Source organism: Macrobrachium nipponense, chromosome 30, assembly GCF_015104395.2.
Source record: "Macrobrachium nipponense isolate FS-2020 chromosome 30, ASM1510439v2, whole genome shotgun sequence".
Taxonomy (NCBI): Eukaryota; Metazoa; Arthropoda; class Malacostraca; order Decapoda; family Palaemonidae; genus Macrobrachium; species Macrobrachium nipponense.
Window position 1 is genome coordinate 55,714,636 of NC_087218.1, and position 21,976 is coordinate 55,736,611.

At 36.4% G+C, this 21,976-nt stretch overlaps 1 protein-coding gene across 2 annotated transcripts in view; it reads left to right on the forward strand.

The window, feature by feature from the left end:
- Positions 1 to 1,662: 1,662 nt before the first annotated feature.
- The window catches only part of LOC135202547 (doublesex and mab-3 related transcription factor 3, truncated-like), a 33,854-nt gene continuing 13,540 nt past the window's right edge, over positions 1,663 to 21,976 (forward strand). Inside the window, exons 1-2 of one of the 2 annotated variants that reach the window (XM_064232027.1) lie at positions 1,663 to 3,440; positions 20,216 to 20,354. In XM_064232027.1, the coding sequence (XP_064088097.1) occupies positions 3,234 to 3,440; positions 20,216 to 20,354 (346 nt within the window). In that variant the 5' untranslated portion in view covers positions 1,663 to 3,233. The remainder of the gene's footprint in view (positions 3,441 to 20,215; positions 20,355 to 21,976) is intronic. The other variant, XM_064232028.1, reaches the window with a different exon arrangement.

Here is a 21,976-nt window from a genome sequence, read left to right on the forward strand (position 1 = left end):
CAGGAGCGTCAGGTTTTACCTTCATTATGAACGAATAATTGGTGCTAATTTTACACACGAGAGTTACAAGGATTAGGATGTCTCAAAGACTTGTTAGTCCATCCGAGGAGACATCGTGTGCTCACTTATCTGTAGGATCAGGTTTTACTGTTCATTCACAATGCCCTAATGATTTTGTCTAGCTTTACTTTAGAGAGAGAGAGAGAGAGAGTCTTTCAGTTGACTACGGTACGATGAATCAATGAGAAAAATTTGAGACGAAATTATTAAAAAAATAATGTATGTGAAGCCAAATATCTATAATGAAAGCAGTCAAGAAGCATGCAAACATTGCCACTACGAACATCTTTGCGATGAGACACTTCAGTACGGGAGTATTTTGATAATATAGGATGAGGCTGCGAGCCTCACGCCCTGACCTGACACCTTCCCCACAGCAGCCTGGGAGAAACGACTCGCCCTAACCAAGACTCAAACTGATGAACCATGGTCCTAAGTCTACCGAGTAGTAAACCATTACCGGCAATGAGATACGAATTGCGAATACGTAATTAATGTGTCCTAAACACTGTTTATATAAATGCTACAAACAAAGAGACACTGCCGTGTTTAAGTAATAGAAATCGTCGCAACCTTCCCGCAGTTTCTGAAGTCTTAAAAATCCTGCCGCCTTCTTTTCACTTCGTCTTTGAAATTTCTCAAAACAAACACGCGCAAATAGAGATTTCCTCTGAGGTTTGAATTTATATTCATGAGCGATCATCCACCATGTGTTTACCGACGAAGAAGAAGAAGAAGAAGAAGAAGAAGAAGAAAGAAGAGGAAGAGGAGGAGGAGTAGAAGACGAAGAAGAAGAAGAGAGGGGAATAAACTTCGGCAGGGGGCCGAGATATCTCATCTCCAGATTATCTCTCTCATACTCTCAATCGCCGAATTACCTCTAAAACTCTCTAAGGCAAATCTGTGATGTTTTGGTGATCTACACGGGTCCTGTCGACACAGTTTATTGGTTCTGACTTTTCATTTGTTCGTGTGATGGCTGTGTGTTGTGTTAGCGGACGCCACACGATGAGAGATGTTTACTTAGCATCAGCTCGCTGGCGTTACTTTGCGACACCCCTTCTCTCGCTGCCTTTCGAGCCTTCTCGTCTGCGTTCGTCGCCTTCATTTGTCTCTCCCATTTCATCATACGAATCTTGAGGTCACCGTATGTGAGCGTGTCGAGTAGCATCATTCATAAACTCATATCGGCAAGTCTGAAAATGGCCAATTTGCTAGCGTAAGACTCTTCTCTGCCACATAACGAGCCATTTCTTAAGGTTCAAGCGAACGATGGACTGAGTATCACCTTAAGATCTTCTTTCTTCCCTCGATTGCCACCCGGGTGGAGAAGAGTTCCGACCAATGAGGAGGCGAGGCTCGATCTCTTAAGAAAACCTGCGCCAATCAAGTGAAAGACAACCCCGAGACCCGCTACTATTGGCCGCGAGTTGACGCCGTTTCAGCGCGAAAGAAGGACCTACGGGGACCTGCGGCCCTCGCTATAACAGAGGGACAAAAGGCTTAAATTGCGCCGTCGAGAGGCCTTTTGAAGTGGCTCTCACGGCAAGAACCTTCCTGAAGAAGCCATTATTGTGACAATAGGAGAGTGAAGTTACTTGTGGGTGGGCGGATGATTTATTACGTGATGAAAAGCTCCCGACCCTTCCACTAACCGCAAATTGGCCCATAAGACACACGCTGAAGCCAAAACCCATCAAGGAATATTATACTAACAACTCCTCGATGGGACGACTCTTCAACAACAATCTTGCAGATGTTTGTGCGTGCGTGCGTGTGTTTCTGGGTGTGCACGCGTGTTGATGTAAAAGTGCTGAAAGGAGGCGTTTGGATTTGATCAGGCCGTGTACTTTGTAATTAACATGTTTGGATTGCAATAGCGGTCATCGCCACGGAGGTGTTAAAAAGGGTTCATTAACAGAGCCCTTCGGTGCGATTCGAGGGCTCTTGGCGCATTGTCACTTTCTGGATGGTTACAAGAGGCGGAAGGCCGTCCAGTTTTAGCAGTTTTTATAAGAAAACAACTTATAGAAAAAGAAAATTCAAGAGCTTCTTAATTACGGTGCACGAGGAAATCAATCAGTGTAAGGAACTGCCAGCAACTGCATCTCCCGCAATTGTAATCATTATGGATCCATGGAGTGTACTTGAATACAGTGTAAATATTAAATGAGAAAGGAAACATATGTTCTGTGCAAATAAACATCTAGTGAAAAGTATCTGCTCACGCTCATTACTGATATATTTGTAAAGGTGACGAAATTACGGTCATACATTTATGTCTCATAATTTATGAATACACCGTCTACATGTATCATCAGTTTGACAGTGCATCAGCGTTCACACCTCCCACATGATGTTTGTATTGTAAACACATGAATGCTCCATGAGGGAACATATTTATTAAAATGCCAAGACCTTTAATAAAGCGGTAATTGCATAAAAAGGCAACATTTTCCACAATATTTTCAAATTTCTCATTATCCCACAACGCAAGTTTAACTCACAAATAAGAATAAATGAGTGAATAGCGAAGAAAGTGATTCGTTTCTTTTTACACACCGAGAGGCTTTATACCAGCGGAATTTAAATCAAAAGGAACCACTCACCCTCATCATTGTGGATGTAGAGTAAGTCCAAGGTATACGTCTGCAGGAGAAGCGAGCCATCAGCAATAACAAGAATCCAGTCAGTATCCTGATACGTATAAAGTTCGAAATCAAAGACTGGATGTGTATATCCGACGGCTACATATTCTTCTAAATGTTTTTCTGCACTATACTTGCATACAGTGCTTGCGAATGACTCTGAAGTACAATATAGTTTATTATTGATTTTACTGAGAAAACGGCAAGATCTACAAAAACAACAACAGTAAAAAACAGAGACAAATAAAACGTCCTGACTTCCATACAGTGCTCGCGAATGAATTTGAAGTACAATATAATTTATTATTGATTTTACTGAAAAAACCGCAAGGTTAAAAAAATAAGCAAAAACAAGAGACAAATAAATAAAACAGCCTCCGAATGCAAATTTTAGGTAGAATCTTTAACTGAAACACAACCCAGAGAAAAGCCTTCATTCCGAACGCCGCAAGACCTTGCAAGAGGCACTCTCGAACGACACACCCTTCTGGAACCCAAAAAAGCAAGAGGGACCCGGACCCGAAAATGAACGGGGGCGGTGCAGGAGGGGCAGGGGCAGGCATCGGGTATCCTACGACGGAGAAGGGCGCCCGCAAACCCAAATGCGCACGCTGCAGGAACCACGGCATGATCAGCTGGCTCAAGGGCCACAAGAGACATTGCAAGTTCAAGGACTGCACCTGCGCCAGATGCAATCTCATCGCCGAGAGGCAGAGGGTGATGGCCGCACAGGTAATCTCTACTACATTTCTCATTTCTACGAAAATTTCTCATTTCTACAAATATTTCTCATTTCCACAAAATGTCCGCTATAAACATTTTGTTTTCTAATTAGAATACAATTCTAATTAAAGAAAAATTTCCAATTTAAAAAAATTTCTCATTTCAACAAAAATGTCTAATTTAAACAAATCTAATAACAAAAATCTAATTTCAACAAAATTTCCAATTTCATCAAAATTTCTCATTTTGAAAAATGTCTAATTTCAACAAAAATGTCTAGTTTCATCCAAAATTATATTTAAAAAAATTTATAATTACAAAAAAAAAAAAAAAAAAAAAAAAAATATAATTTCATCAAAATTTCTGGGTTGTTTTCTGCATCTAGAACTTCCGTTTCTGCTGGAGGGCGACATCCGTGATTCTGGTATACATACGGTTTCCTAATCCCTCTAACTTAATGCTTTTTTTTTATTCTTCTTATTATTAGTTGCAGGTCCACAATACTATAGCATGGGGAGCTGATGGTCTTTAAGAAATATCAAAAGGTTTCGAACCTTTGAACCTAGCACAAGGTTCGAAAGCTTTTAATATCTAAATTAAAGACCATCAACTCCCACATGCTATATTGTGGAACTACAACCATATCATCATTTTCGACACGGATAACTGCCCCCATCATTCTTATTATTGCTACGTCACCAACTGCACGTTTTAGTTAAAAAAAATCGTCATTACTTCACTATCATTAAGATCTTTTAACAAATAAGATTCAACGTGAGATAATTCTTTATTGGGTATATTAACAACTTGTTAAGATATTAATGACACATTTTCATCGTACGCAATTTCAGGTGTCAAGCAATCAGGAAGCATAGGACGTTTGTGCAATTTTTTAAGGCATATTTGTATGACAATACAGAATTCTGAAGCTAATAATAATAATAATAATAATAATAATAATAATAATAATAATAATAATAATAATAATAATAATAATGCCATACAGGAAGCAATAGGACGATTGTGCAATATTTTAGGCATAAATAATAATAATAATAATAATAATAATAATAATAATAATAATGCCATACGGAAGCAATAGGACGCTTGTGCAATTTTTTTAGCATATTTACATGGACAAAAAAGATTTTTTGTAGCTACTAATAATAATAATAAAAATAATAATAATAATAATAATAATAATAATAATAATAATAATAATAATAATAATAATAATAATAATAATAATACTAATAATAATAATAATAATGCCATATAGGAAGCAACAGGAAGCTTGCAATTTGTTAAGCATAATTTTATAAGACAATACAGAATTCTAAAGCTAATAATAATAATAATAATAATAATAATAATAATAATAATAATAATAATAATAATAATAATAATAATAAGCATTAAGACGTTTATGCAATATTTCCTTCATTTGTCTGATTGCGACCAAACTCTGCATGAGAAACAGAAACAGAAATAATAAAGAGAACAACAAATTATCATTATTATTATTATTATTATTATATTATTATTATTATTATTATTATTATTATTATTCAGCAGAGGAAACCTATTCATATGAAAGAAGCCCACCAAAGGGGCGAAACACTAGAAATTCCAGCTTCAAAAGAATAATCGGAAGTTCATTACGAAGAAGTAAGAGGCGGTAAAGGGAAATACAGAAAAAAGAGATCCCACTTATTTAAAAAGAAAAAATGAATTAATAAATACATAAATAGATAAATCTGTATTAAAATCCTAGAATATTTTCTTTTCCAAATAAAAGTATGCAGTCTTTTATTATGACTGGTTCCCTAACTTTTCTTATTCATAGTCTGTTTGGCTTACTTATTGTATCAAAGCAATCAGTACAGGCACTTGCCATTATATTAGTCACTACAAGTGACTGACTTACTCATAACTGCCACTTAACTATAATCATATACTCATGTTCACCAATGTCGCCTCATAGCACAGAAGTTCTAGACAAGATTTTCGGAAGAAGAATATGGTGTACTGTTAAGCCACCACCTGATAAATTCGAGTTAAAATGTCATGCACTCACTACCTGAAATGATGGCTGCCATTTGCTTACAATTTCCTGACAGTGTTCATACTTACTAAACATAGCGCCGTTTAGTTTTATTTAAGTCATTTAGTTTTATTTCAAAGTTGCAAATTAAGATTTATATAATTCGAAATGTACTTCAAAACGTCTAATATGTAAAATTAAATTAGGAAAAATTGCGCCTTTTCGTTTTAATGAAACTAAGGCGCAATCATTTGTATGGACACCATTAGCTATTCCGAGTGAATTTTTTTCTTTAAGTTTTTATTCAATAATTTATTTACAAAAGATTACAACAAATCTAGAACTACATGCATTTTCATGTAGAATACCTTGTTTTTAATGCTATAAACTTTTTTTGTGAAATGCCTTAGCAATTTGTCTCTCAAAATAGGGCTCTTTAAGACGGTTTTATCACGTTCGATTAAAATAACACTGTCGATAACTCAGATCCTTCATTTTTACGAAAACATTGTAAGCCGAAATTGCAGACTTTCTAAAGCGAAGTCTGTACCCTGGCGAATGAGTGTCTCGAATAGCTTCTTCATTGTGCCCTCAGTTGTTATTATTATCTGAGGATATATACCTTACAAGATCGCCCCAGGGAATGTTAGCGTTGGCAGAAGGTCTTCCAACTTGTTTTGACTGAAATCAAAGCGAAAAGGTAAATACTTAGGCAACTATTTTCCTTTCGTCTTTGTCCGCGTGTTGTTCCTGTCACACGGGGCGCGTGCGTGTGTTTGTGGTAAGAGTGACTATTTGAGGCGTCATTATACAATAGGTCTTCTAATATACTCACAAATATAAGTGTATTCCTATACCTTACATAGGGCGCTTTTAAATTAAGTATATCTTTGTTTAACCAGACCACTGAGCTGATTAACAGCTCTCCTATAGGGCTGGCCCGAAGGATTAGATATTTTTACGTGGCTAAGAACCAATTGGTTTCTTAGCAACGCGACCTACAGCTTATTGTGGGATCCGAACCACATTATATCGAGAAATAAATTTCTAATCACCAGCAATAAATTCCTTTGATTCAACATTGGCAGAGCGGGGAGGCGAACTGGCGACTACCGAATCGGCAGGCGAGCACGTAAACCACTCGTCCAACGAGGAACTACATAGGGCACTTACATCCTTATGAGTAACCCTGGGTTGTAGCTAATGCAGTCTGTTACTATAGTCGTCACTGATTTGGGTATTTACACACAAACACACAGTACATATAGTATCCATACCTAGCGCTCTTTTGAAGATAACAAGGTTTATAGTCCGCCATGAATGGAAAATTGGGACTTTTAATTCTGCCTGCCTTGGTAAGTTGACGTGATTTTATATAACATTTGGATAACTTTTAGCGGATGAAAGGCAAACTTGTTGCCAGAATCTGAATATTATAAGCCCCATAAAGGAGCTACACCTGGCAACGTCCGAGAATGACTGAAGAAAATCAGACTCTTAACGTGACTGATCAAACGCCTAACAACCTCGCCTAAACACTTCACAACAACAACAAAGCGTTTGGCCAGCAAATTGATTATGACTTTCTCTTCCCACAATAGAATTGACGGGTTAATCGTTGGACGAGTCTGTTACATGCTTGACTACCGATCTCTGGGTCCGGATTCGATTCCCCGCTCTGCCAACGCGAAATCAGAGGAATCAATTTCTGGCGATAGAAATTATTTTCTCGGCGTGGTTCGGATCCCATTATAAGCTGTAGGTCCCGTTGCTCGGTAATCAGTTAGGTTCCTAGCCACGTAAAAATACCTAATCCTTCGGGCCAGCCCCAGGAGAGCTGTTAATCAGCTCAGTGGTCTGGTAAAACTAAGTTATACTTAACTTAGTGGAATGGACTACACCTTGTAATTCACCTTATTAATATCATTAAAGTTCAAATATCAAGGGAAAGGCAACTTAACACACATAAAAGCAGTTCAGGACTGAAGAACGCTATAAAAAAGAAATCACGAAGCTTAATTACATATCAGCCTAATGTCACTTATCAGCCTAAAGGTACTTTTGAACCTAAAGACACTTATCAGCCTAAAGTCACTTATCAACCTAAAGGTACTTTTGAACCTAAAGACACTTATCAGCCTAAAGTCTCTTATCAACCTAAAGGTACTTTTGAACCTAAAGTCACATATTAACCTAAAGTTATTAACCTAAAGTTACTTATCAACCTAAATTCACTTATCAACCAATATCCCTGTCATAAGTGACTCGTAATAGATAATGTAATATGACATGTATGACAATGCCTGATGGCGAACTCACCTTTCTTATATAGAGCGTTTCAAATATCACAAGAACTCTCTGAAGAGAGTACAGCAAGTTTTAACAAAAACCAAATAAACGGATATTAAAAAACAAAAAGACAAAAAAACGCAAAATTCCATAGGTTACAACTCGAACTCTCTGCCTACGAAAACAAGGATACTCCTCCTTGCGTCCTTCAACGTGGCTATGTAGCACAAATTTCCCCGAATTACGACACCGGTCAGACATCCAACACAAAAAGCTACAGACGTCTTCATTTCTGAGAAGCTGGGGAGGAATAATAAATAATATCAGCGCTATGACACAAACAATTGTGAAGCAATAAAATGCAGTGCCACTAAAAACAAAAAGTAATTTTCCATATATGATAATAATAATAATAATAATAATAATAATAATAATAATAATAATAATACTGTTAAAGAGAATGGCACAATTAAAGATAGTTGATTTTATATAAAATCAACTCGCTTAATTCTGCCCTTCTCTCTAACAGTATTTGCCTAAAAGAGGGTCTTTTACCAAAATAATAATAATAATAATAATAATAATAATAATAATAATAATAATAATAATAATAATAATAATAATAATATTTGCACCTTACACTTCATCTTTAATGAAGGTAGTTATATATATATATATATATAGATATATATATAATATATATATATAGATATATATATTATATATATAGTATGTATGTTATGTGTGGTGTTGTGTTTGTTCAAAAAGAAAATCAAAAAGGGTTTTATCCTACAGAACAGAAGTATTACGTGCTCGCCTACCAATTCGGTAGTTGCGAGTTCGATTCCCCGCTCTGCCATCGTGGAATTAGAGGAATTTGTTTCTGGTGATTAGAAGTTCATTTCTCGATAGAATGTGGTTCGGATTCCACAATAAGGTGTAGGTCGCGTTGCTGGGGAACCAATTGGTTCCTAGCCGCGTAAAAATGTCTAATCCTTAGAGCTAGCCATGGGAGAGCTGTTAACCAGCTCAGTGGTCTGGTTAAGCTAAGATATACTTAACTTTTTTACTCTACATCCAATTAAGAAGGTAGTGCCAACAGGGCGTCTCACGTTGCGAACTGTAGGCATTACTAAATGCTTGCAGTGTCACCTTTGGCTCCTGGCACCTATTTTTCAGCGCTTTTACTCTACCTCCACTCCCGCTGCCTTTCTTCAGTCCTCCTGTCCAACCTCTCTAACTATTAACTTCTAAGCGCAACTCTAAGCTTTTTCTCCCGGTTTCGACTTCAGATCCTCCTATTTCATCTCCTTCATTTGCTGGAGCCTTTTTTCTTTTTTATCTTGCTGTCCAACCACTCCAACTTCCTCCTCTAACTGGCTTAAGAGTTGAAAGGACCCTTTGCTTGACCCCCTAAAATTTCATATCATCTAATCTAATCAAATCAAATCTCTCTCTCTCCCCCTCTCCTCTCTCTCATATCTCTCTCTTCTCTTCTCTATATATTATATAATATATATATTATTATCATATAGATATATATATATATAAATATAAATATAAATATACATATACATATACATATATATATTGGTAAAAAAATGTTCTGTTACAACAGAATTCCATGTAATAAAAGGATCCCATAAAAACGCCAAAATATAGAAAGTAAGTACTATATTTCAGAGACTGCTGTCACTCTCTTCAGTAGAGAGAGACAGCAGTCTCTCAAATATAGTACTTACTTTCTATATTTTGGCGTTATTATGGGCTCTTTTTTTATTATATATATATATATATATATATATATATATATATATATATATATATATATATATATATGTATATATGTATATACACTAAACACGCAATTCATCTCCATAGTTCCTACCATTTTTCGTTCACTTGTATTCAACGTTGCACAACAAGAGCAAGCCCGCAAAAACTTGACTATTTTACCATTTCTCACGACCGCAAAAACTCCTATTTTAAACCTAAATTCATTTCAGAATCCCTTAATTTCTTGACGTCAGCATCACAAAATGATTTATACCATCACAGAAAACATGCGGCCATGGAGTTACCTCTTGCTGCGTCATGATTTTCGCGAAACTTTTCAACAGAGGACCTGAACTTGGCTGCAAAAACTGACGTATTCCGAAGATTCTTGTTCGACAGAATGTTCAATATGAGCAAGAACAAGAATCAACACTTCATAACTCGAGAAGTCGCGAATGGAGGCGATTAAAAAAGGAGAGGATACAGACGGAATTCCTCGCAGGACGTCGGTCAACACGCAATACCTGCCTCGGCTTTTTTTTTTTTTTTTTTCCAGGACAGAGCTAACATAAAATAAAACAAGATTTAACTAATGCAAGTATAAATATAAAAGCAGTCGTGTTCTCCGATAATTAACTCCATAATAATAAAGTGACTGACGGATGTATAATGGACTCAAAACTTGAAAATTAGAAGTCCTTAATCTTAATCGGTATTTGTACAATAACTTGTGATATGACTGTCGATGAATAATGATTCTTCAAGGTTATAATGCTTGGACGACACTACTGCTTTAGCGCTTGGCGTATATTGGCGTCTATCAGCCAGTCACCGACAGCTGAATAAGTTTTGAGAAATACACCGTAACTTAATACTCTAGAACTTAAACATGCACGCGATAACTCGCATGAAGAAAAGTGGTTAAATTTGTCACCGTATTTGATGCAATGCATATTATAGACAGGAACATTTTGAGTAATTCATCTGACTAGTGCGAGCAGTATAACCAGCAAAGTCGGTCTCTGTATTAATTTTTACCCAACAATGCCATCAGTGTGTCATTTTATTGTAAATATGTAAATTATAATCCTTCAACATGATGATGCATGAACAACATAAATATTCTGCCGTACTACTTAACAAAATACGTGATAAATCTAGATGCACCCTGCTAACCGATTTAGCTTTTAATAATAATATTACAACCAACATAAACCAAGATCTTAGACACATCACCTCGGCAAAAATCGATATGCCGGGAGAGTAATGAGAAATCTCAACAATATAAGGACGCCGGCATTTCGCTCAAGTGCGAGCATTCGGTTCAAAACAAACAGATACTTGGGAAAGTCAACTCAAGTTCTATGGCGGTCAACACGAAAAGCTCGCAACAGAAAAGAGGAAACATTATAGTATATAAAGAAAGCCATATGAGATAACTAAAATTAAAATGTATTGGAGAGACGATTAAAGTAACACAGTGTCGGAAACCAATAAGAAATATATGGTATGGAAAATTTATTGTAAATGCTTAAAATATCTAAACAACAATAATAATAATGTATCATTTGATAGCCAATTAAGATGCACATACATACCTACGTCCACACACACACACACACACACACAAACGGGCGTGTGTGTGTGAATATGGGATGCGGGTTCGATTCCCGCGACCTGACATCATAATTGCTTCATATTTCTTGCTTTCGGATCCAAGGCTTTGCAGTAAACAGCAAGTGTATCCAAAAAGCGTGAAGAATTCGAGAAGTTACGAGGGCATTGTGGCTATTACAATTACATACGTATATGGCAAAAAGTGGCCAGTAGATTCTATTCACACACACACACACACATTATATATAGTATATGCTCAAACAAGAAACAAACTCAGCTTCTGGAAATATATGTCCCATACTCTATTTCGTGAAGCCATCGGCGTAACGATATAAGTATACATGACCTTACATTGTCTTTCAAAATTAATTCATAAAACAGTCACGAAATAATTCCCAACCAGCAGTTTGCATAAAGCTTCAAAGTTTCCTTCATTTGAAAGGAGTGTGCATCGCCATCATATTTGGTGATTTAAAGACTGATAATAGATGATAACCGACAATAATCCGAAGTCATCAACAGGACCTACTTATTTTGTTTGTTTGTGTGGTGCTTTTACGTCGCATGGATCCAGTGGTTGTTCAGCAACGGGACCAACGGCTTTACGTGACTTCCGAACCATGTCGAGAGTGAACTTCTGTCACCAGAAATACACATCTCTACACTTTAGTGGAAAGCCCGAGAATCGAACTCGCCGCCACCAAGGTGGCAGGCCAAGACCATACCGATCATACCACTGAGGCACTAGGAATTGCTTTTTAAATTATTGAATACACTTACACCTCAGAAAACAAGTACGCTACACATACACACGAATTTCATGAGTACGTCATTCCATTTATGTAACTGCCATTCAAATTTCGCACAATGTTTCAAATGATTTCATCAATATTTTTCGAAGATGTCATTTAAATTTGATGTTTACATCTAATTGCAGAGGTAAGTTATTCCTCGATGTTTCCTGACTTACTGTATTATGCTGCAAGTTCATAAGTATTGTTTCTTACGAGAAGAAGTCTATCTCTATATCTCAACATCTTAATACAAGACGTTCATTCTTCTTACTAATCACACTCCCTATTCACATGAGATTTTCAATTATTTTAGCCGACTGAATTTATTCTTTCCGGTTGGTATATTTGGTGTACCATTTTCGGCCTCGCCATTAGTTCAATTTCTTGACGTTCCTGTCACATGAAGGGTGTTCTCAGAGCCTAAGAGGCCATCAGTAGGATAAGTTAAGTGTGGGGAGCACTCATTCAAGGTACTCGCCACGGGTCTCTTAATTGCGGTTATTGGAGGCAGGAATAATTATTGACGGACTCTCTCTCTCTCTCTCTCATCTCGCCTCTCTCTACCTCACCCTCTCTCCAAGTCCTTCCTCTCTATCTTCCTCCGTCTCTACTCTTTTTTCCTCGTCTCTCTCCTCCTCTCTCTCTCTCTCTCTCTCTTTCTTTCTCTTCTCTTCTCTTTACTTCGATGTTTTAAAAATCCCTTCCACTTCTGTAGTCTCTGGGACCTCATAAGGACTTTTTGTTTTAATATACGACATGGACAACTAAATTTGGAATCTACGAGTATTTCTTTTGCTGAGGTAGAGAAATGGAGCCTAATATGATCCTGCACTTTCTGGGATCTCTCTGATCTTAAAACATTCGGGAAAACAAAACACCTTTACTCTTGTTTTACTAGAAAACTCGATTAGACATCGACCACTGACTTGTTTGTATAAAAAAAGTTTCCACAAAATGACTAAAAAAATAAAAAAGTAAAATCTTATTTCTCCTGGATCGTTTTCCTTCAGTTACACTCCAAGAACACTTACTCTATGGATGCTATCTTTGACAGTTTCTCTATCTCTTATTGCCATAAGTAAAAGTTCAATGTATAAGTGTTGCATGAAAGCGTACCTTGCATCTGTGCCTATTACGATTATATTTGCGTGCAAAAACGTCAAATTTCCGTGTATTCTTTATTACGTTTGTACACATTTCTTTAGAAGCAAAAAAAAAAAAAAAGTTAAGTATACCTTAGTTTAACCAGACCACTGAGCTGATTAACAGCTCTCCAAGGGCTGGCCCGAAGGATTAGATATTTTTACGTGGCTAGGAACCAATTGGTCACCTAGCAATGGGACTTACAGCTTATTGTGGGATCCGAACCACACTATATCGAGAAATGAATTTCTATCACCAGAAATAAATTCCTCTGATTCCGCGTTGGCCGAGCCGGGAATCGAACTTTGGACCACCGGACTGGCAGCCGAGCGCGAAAACCACTCGTCCAGCGAGGAACTTCTTTACAGGCAAATATAGGCGTATATAATTCCGATGCTCATCAAATGGGAAGGCAATTGTGATTCCAAGGCGGAAAAGTCGGCATATCCTACACAGTTAAAACAACTATATGACGTAAAATGAAGACAGTTAAAATCTACAACTGCTAGAACGAGAAAGGTGGTCGGAGCTGTTCCAGAGGATCGGGCATAATTACTTGAACCCTGGAGACTTTGATAACTGATGGCAATCATGCACGAGTCAAGTTTCACGCTATCCTTTTCATTCTATCAATCTATCAACCTGTAGTGTGTCAAGACCTGCATTTCAATTTTTCGTGGAACTCCCTTCCCCCCCCCCCCCCCCCCCCCCCCCCCACCCCCCCCCCCAACCCCCCACCTCCAAAAATAGTACCAGAATACCAGGGTAACAAGAATAAAATTACTCTTGTAGAGAGCATGAAATGACTTGGGATCATAACTTTGCAATACGTTCTGCTTCAGTTGAAGGTAGCAATGCCCAAAAAAGTAGGAAGAAATATAGGTGATTTCAGTAATACGATATCACTTTCAGCAACAATCTAAAGCGAGGAAATAAGACGATATATTGGGCGCAATAATTGTGACAGACGTTATTCCCAGGGCGCAAATTTATTGCAACAGTAAAATCAATGTATTTATTCGAAGGTCGGCTTTTATTTCTGCGTTGCGTGGCAATCTTTTATATCTGTCTTATATTTCGATTTCGTTGCAGCTTTATATATATATATATATTATATATATATATATATATATATATATATATATATATATATATATATATCGAGCTACAATGTCCTTTAATATCTAATTCGCTCTACCTCGGAATTAATATATTCTCATATATGCTTAACCGAAGGAAATTTTTTTTTTTTTTTTCGATAATAGACTTGCCTGGACCCGGACGCGAAACCCATGGAGCCTTTCAAATCCAGGAACGTCAGTGAAAGCTTTTACCTACTACACCACCTTTATCGAGAAAAAAAATTCCCCTTCGGTCAAGCATATATGAAAATATATTTATTCCGAGGTAGAGCGAATTAGATATTAAAGGACATTGTAGCTCGATATATGTATATGAATCACGGAAATGTGATTTGACATATATATATAGATATATATATATATATATATAGATATATATCAATATATATATATATATATTATAAAAAATACATTTAAAAACCCGATTCGTAGTTTTTCTTATTTGTCATGAAAGTTGCCATCCCAAAACACTGGCATTCACAAACTAAGCTCTAAAATTAATATTGTTAATAAGTTGGCATCACAAACTATGCTCCAAAGTTAATATTGTTGACAAGTTTCTACGTGAGCGAGTTTACTTCTCATGCTTTTTGAATAAATATATTTGAGCAATTGCATTTGATCGGATTTAAGGTTAGCATTCGTGCATAAAACGAAAGAAAATCATTGCTTTCACTTCAGAGATCCTGGTTCCCTCTTTTCTAATATCAATTTATTTTTAATACCATTTATACAAAGTTGAAAAGACTGAAGTCCCAACATTAAGCTCACTATTCTACTGACTGGTCATTAGCACTTTTTTTCACACATTTTCTCAATGCTTTTTATCTTCCCTTATCTTCTCATGGATTATTTTTCTTCTATGAAAAGTGGCAAATATTTTCAAATGAAAGTTCTACACATAACTGACAGCCAAATGTAGCCAATTTTCATGAACTCATACACTGCCATTCCAATATGTGAAACTTGTACTTGGCTACTGGCAGCAGCACTTCGTTCGTCTCTCAATATGACTGAAGTCATACACTACGTTACCATTTCTTATTTTGATGCCCAAAGAGATATTTTAAAGGTAATTTTTACGGCTCACAGAGGTATTTTGAAGGTAATTTTTGCGGTGCACAGAGATATTTTAAAGTTAATTTTGCGACTCACAGAAATATTTTTAAGGTAATTTAGCGACTCAGAGATATTTTAAAAGTAATTTGTGCAGCTCACAGAGGTATTTTGAAGGTACTTTTTGCCACCAACAGAAGTATTTTAAAGGTAATTTTTGCGGCTAGCAGAAATATTCTAAAGGTAATTTGTGCATTTGAAAATAATTCTACTCTGAGAAAAAAACACGACATACAAAACATGTATCGCCATGTCAGTGCGTCGAGTTAGAAGGAACAGAATCTAAATAAAATGTTACCTAATTGTAACAACGCGAAATCAACGTAATCCTTCAATATCAGCCCAACTGCGCTGAAAGCGCTGGAGGTCCCAATGTACCGGCATTTGTAAACTTGCAACAGTAAGACCGCACGATAAATGCCAGACAAGAAAACATATATATGTGTGTGTGACGCTTTTCGGAACAGTGTAAAAGTCAAGTAATCTTAGTTTAACCAGACCACTGAGCTGACGAACAGCTCTCCTAGGGCTGGCCAGAAGGATTAGATATTTTTACGTGGCTAGGAACCAACAGGCTTCATAGCAACGGGATCTACAGCTTATTGTGGGATCCGAACCACATTATATCGAGAAATGAATTTCTAATCACCAGAAACGATTTCCTCTGATTCCGTGTTGGCAGAACAGGGGATCGAACGCGGGACTACAGAATCGATAGGCGAGCACGTAAACCACTAGTCCAACGAGGAACTCGGGACAATGTAGGAAACAATCCTTCTCCAATATGCAAAAATAAGAGACCTTTCTGGAGGGTTCAGCTCTGGGCCAAGTAGGAGTTGAATGATTTCGAAATGACTCCGGAACTAAACAGGAAGCGGATTCAAGCTGGTTTTCGTGAGTTGAATATAGGATCTAGGCCAAAGGCCAAGCACTGGGACCTATGAGGTCATTCAGCGCTGAAATGGAAATTGCCAGTAAAAGGTTTGAAAGGTGTAACAGGAGGAAAACCTCGTCGCAGTTGCAATATGAATCAAATGTTAGAAGAGAAGAGGGTGGAAAGTAAGATGAAGATAGAGAATATGAAAGGAGGTACGGTAAAAGGAACGAAAGTGGTTGCAGCTAGGGGCCGAAGGCACGCTGCAAAGAACCTTGAGTAATGCCTACAGTGCACTCCATGAGGTCCACTAACGGTTTCTGGTTGAAAAGGCGTGGCTTATGTTCTTAACTATTCCGCGCTTTTCTATAACAAGTGAAAAGCAAAAAGAGTCATAAGCTCAATCTATATAAGTAGTCTCGTTACAGGATTATGGTGAAATCAACACCGCGGACACAAGCGCACTGTTAGTGGCATCAGTGCACCGCATTTCGGTGCAATGTAGGCATTACTTGAGGTTCTTGGCAGCGTCCCTTCGGCCCCTAGTTGCAACTACTTTCATTCCTTTTACTGTACCTCCTTTCATATTCTCTTTCTTCCATCTTACTTTCCACCCTTTCCTAAAATTGATTCGTAGTGCAACTGCGAGGCTTTCCTCCTGTCACACCTTTTCACTGTTAATTTCCTTTTCAGCACTGAATGGCCTCAGTTGCCCCAGTGCTTGGTATTATACGTAAAACCTATAAATCAATCAATCAATAAGCGCACTGACAACAACTAGAATCCACCTTCTTAAAATCTACTGCGTTAAACATTCTACATCTCAGACGGAAAACTTTATTAACTAGTAGGAATGATGTCTGGACATACGCAGGCGCTACTACAAACAAACGAATAAATAAATAGATAAATAAATAGATAAATAAATAAATAAATAAATAAATAAATAAATTTTCTGAAAACAATTCTCATTTCTAACCAGGTCGAAGCAGATATAAATGCTGTCTTGATTTTTATAAGCTGGCTATGTGTGAAATCATTAAATGCGCGCAATATAATCTTTAAACATCGACAACATATAAATATGCTTATTCTGCAACATCAGTCACGGGCTTTCTTTAGCAGCATTATATATATATATATATATATATATATATATATATATATATATATATATATATATATATATATATAACACACATATATGTATGTGTATGTATATATCTATCCTAGAGCAACACACAAATAAATACGCAGCCATCAAAATTATACAAAGACTAACTACAAATGAATCATATAAATATAGGCTGCTAAGACTTTCAAAACAAGTAAATCTAGAATTATTCACATACCTGTACTAATGTCTAGCTGCCGACACCTCTGAAACATAGAAAAATAAGACATGGATTACTACTGCAGAAGCACCGTTATTTTCATGGTACTTCTACGAACTAAACCCAAATTGAAAAAAAATATCAAAACTTGAAATAAAGACTTACTCGATCGTCAAAGTCCAGCTCGGGCAATTTATGGATGATTTCTTAAGCGATTACAAACCTTTTTCTTACAAGATTTTTTGTTTGTAATTCTCTGGAACAAGAAAATAGTCAAAATAGAATACACAGAAACATTTCAAAGGTATAAATGAGTTAAATTACAGAAATTGTTTTATCGATTTCTGAGAGTCAGGCTTGGACATTGCACAGACCGTTTCTTGGGAGATTACAAACCTTTCTCTTACAATAAGATATTTTTTCTGTTCTTAAGAATAGGTAAACAGTCAAGTTAGAATAGGAAGATACGAAAAACATTATCGTAATGCAGAGAGCCAGGAAGGAACTTTTCCAACTTTTATTAATGTTTACCATGCATAGGGGTGAAGTGTATAAATGATTTAAATTGCTCATGGTACATACGAAACCTACAGGATACAAAACATGGTTTCAAAAATAATAACGAAATATCTTATATTGTAAAATGAAAATGAAAACAGAGAGAGAGAGAGAGAGAGAGAGAGAGAGAGAGAGAGAGAGAGAGAGAGAGAGAGAGAGAGAGAGTTTTCTTACTCCCATTCCACATACATTATTATTACTATTATTATTATTATGGAGATGAAACCGATTCATATTGCACATGATAACATCAGAGCTATCTTACTACTGAGAGAGAGAGAGAGAGAGAGAGAGAGAGAGAGAGAGAGAGAGAGAGAGAGAGAAAGTTTGTTTTACTCCCATTCTACGTATACATTATTATTATTATTATATTATTATTCAAAAGATGAAACCGATTCATATTTGTTTGTTTGTATGGTGGTTTTATGTTGCATGGAACCAGTGGTTATTCAGCAACGGGACCAACGGCTTTACGTGACTCCGAACCATGTCGAGAGTGAACTTCTTTCACCAGAAATACACATCTCTCACACCTCAATGGAATGGCCGAGAATCGAACTCGTGACCCCCGAGGTGGGACGGCAACACCATACCAACCACGCCACAGAGGCGCTTCCGATTCATATTGAACAAGTCCACAGGGGCCATACATACTTGGGACCAACATTTATTATACATATAATTTCCTTATTTGCGTTGAGTATAAATGCGATTCTGTACAGCCTACGTAAATAAATAATAGCAGTCACAAAAAGTACACGATTTCCATTATATGTCTTTCAATTTACACATTTCAGCAAAACAAAATTGTATCGAACTTTGCCTAAACTGCTGACAACCAGAGGGTTGGATATAGGAGTGTCTTGTTCCTCATGATAATTTTCAGCATTTATTTACAGGTACAGGGATTATTCAGCACTCATTTACTGGTACAGGAATTATTCAGCATTTATTTACAGGTACAGGAATTATTCAGCACTTATTTACAGGTACAGGGATTATTTAGCATTTATTTACAAGGTACAAGGGATTTAATTTTAAGGCATTTATTTTAGCATTTATTTATTTAACAGGGAGTTACAGTGGATTTATTTAGCATGTTTATTTACAGGTAGCAAGGGATTTATTTAGCATTTATTTACAGGCTACAGGGATTAGTTTAGAGCATTTTATCTACTGATACAGGAGTAGGAAAGAGTATTCAGCATTTTATCTACTGGTACAAGGGAGGTATTCAGCATTTATGACTACTTGGTACAGGGAGCTGGGAGTATTCAAGATCATTTATCTACTGGTACAGGGAGTATTCAGCATTTATTTACTGGTACAGGGAGTATTCAGCATTTATTTACTGGGTACCAGGGATTATTTTTTAGCATTTATCTTTTAACTGGCTACAGGCATTAATTAACACACAAAAAATTTTAGTTTTTTTTTTTTTTCTTTTTGTTTTTTTTTTTTTTGTGGTTAAAAACTAACTTTAGCTAATCCAATTAAACTGATTGAATCCGTGATTTGCCTTGACCCCATATTACTATCTACCCTTGTTTTCAGTGATTGAGGTGCAGTGACTATGTGTCATCACCTTGTCAAACTGTTTTCAAGAAGAATCCCGAATGAAAAACGGAAAAAAAAAACAATAGAAAACTTCTAATTACCCAAAACGGAAATCAGGATTTAAAAATATAACTCCAATTTGGAGTTATATTTTTAAATGCTGATTTTAAAATATAATAAAAAATATTATCAAATAACCCCCCCCCAAAAAAAAAAATTATAATAATAATAACAAACTTTCAAAGAACAAAGTACCAACAAGAAACAAATGAAAATAAGCATACATGCACAATAATAATAATAATAAAAAACAATAACCATAAATGAGAAAACTATTGCAGACAGACAAGGCACATCCAGAATATGTAAACGATAATAATCCTAATATTCCCTCTCTTATTCCAAACAGGTCGCCCTGAAACGGAAGCAGAATATAATGATAATAATCCTAACTTTCTCTCTCTTATTCCAAGCAGGTCGCCCTGAAACGGCAGCAGAATATAATGATAATAATCCTAACTTTCTCTCTCTTATTCCAAGCAGGTCGCCCTGAAACGGCAGCAGGCAGCCGAGGACGCAATAGCGCTCACTTTCCGCGTGGCAGCTACCGGAGACGCCTGCCCCTTCCTGCCACAGGGCCCCATCTTCGGGCTGCCCGTCACCGAACCTCAGGTCAAAGGTAAGTCTCCTTATTGACTGATTTAAAGGTTTTAGGCAGAATGCCAAACACTGGGGCCACTAGGGCCAGTCGGCGCTGAAACGGAAATTGACAGTGAAAAGGTTTGAAAGGTGTGACAGGAAGGAAACCTCAAAGCAGTTGCACTATGAATCAATTGTTAGGAAAGGTTGGGAAGTAAGATGGAAGAAAGTTAATATGAAAGGAGGTACAGTAAAAAGGAATGGAAAGGGTTGCAGCTAAGGACCGAGGGAACGCTGCATAGAACGTTAAGTAATGCCTACAGTACACTGCGTGAGGTGCACTGACGGCACTACCCCATTAGGAGGCCCATTGATAGCGGTTGAAGAATCTGATTGGCTGGTTGTGTGATTGATCGATTTAATATTGCGATCTAGCGTCACAATTACGGCGATCGAGTCAGCCTGGATGCAATGGAATGAACAGCTAGGTTAAGAAAGTAAATAAAAAAAATACGCTCTCTCATATTACCTTTCGAACGATTGTCTCAGTACTACAATTAATATCAGCAATTAAAGAAAACAACACTGATTATTTTCCCTATATATCTCACGTTAATTACCTTTTAAATAATGAAATTACCTTTCCTCTTTTAATTATTTAACACCAGAGTCTGCAAGTGTACGACGATGGCAATTTACAACGTAATACCTACTATGCTTTACACACAACTCCTAATATTACAAGAAAGGTCATCTTTAAACCAAAAATATAACCCCAGGCTCTTGATGAAATGCATCGGAATGCCATAATTACGAACAAAATGGCAACGGTCGAGCCACACGAACATCATTGAACACGTAAATGCGACATGTTGCCCCATAAAGACCAAAATTAAACAGGCCTCCGCCTCAAGACTAGAAGTCATGTCTGCGGTCTCTTGGAATAATATACAACCCACTACAGTTGAGGACACAGTAACCTCTGCCAGATGGAATGATCTCCGACGCAGGGTAATTTTAGATACTGAAGAATCATTAAGAAGGGCATCTGTTGCTCACAATATATTTGCTGGACTTTTATTTACTTATTTCAATATACTATTCTCGTTGCGCATGAATATGTTTTTATATATTTGTTAATTCAATTTTTTTAAATTGTTATTCACGATATCTTTGCTGGACATTAATTTTCTTATTTAAATATACTATTTTCGTTGCATTTGAATATATTTTTATACATTTGTTAATTAAATTTTTTTTAAATTGTTGTTCACGATATATTTGCTGGACTTTACTTATTTCAATATACTATTGTCGTTGCATTTGAATATATTTTTATCGATTTGTTAATTTAATCTATTTTTATTCTTTAATAAGTGGGATATCTCTTCTTTTTGTATTTTACTTTACCTCATCTTACTTATTCCTAATGAACACCATATTTTTTGGAAGCTTGAATTTCAAGTCAGTGGCCACTGTGGGTGTATTCCCTATGAATAGGTTTCATCTTCCGAATAATAATAATAATAATAATAATAATAATAATAATAATAATAATAATAATAATAATAATAATAATAATAATAATAATAATAATATACGGATATATGCAGGGTTCGTCGGTTCTCTTACAGGTCATTATTCAGTTTCCTGAAATATTAA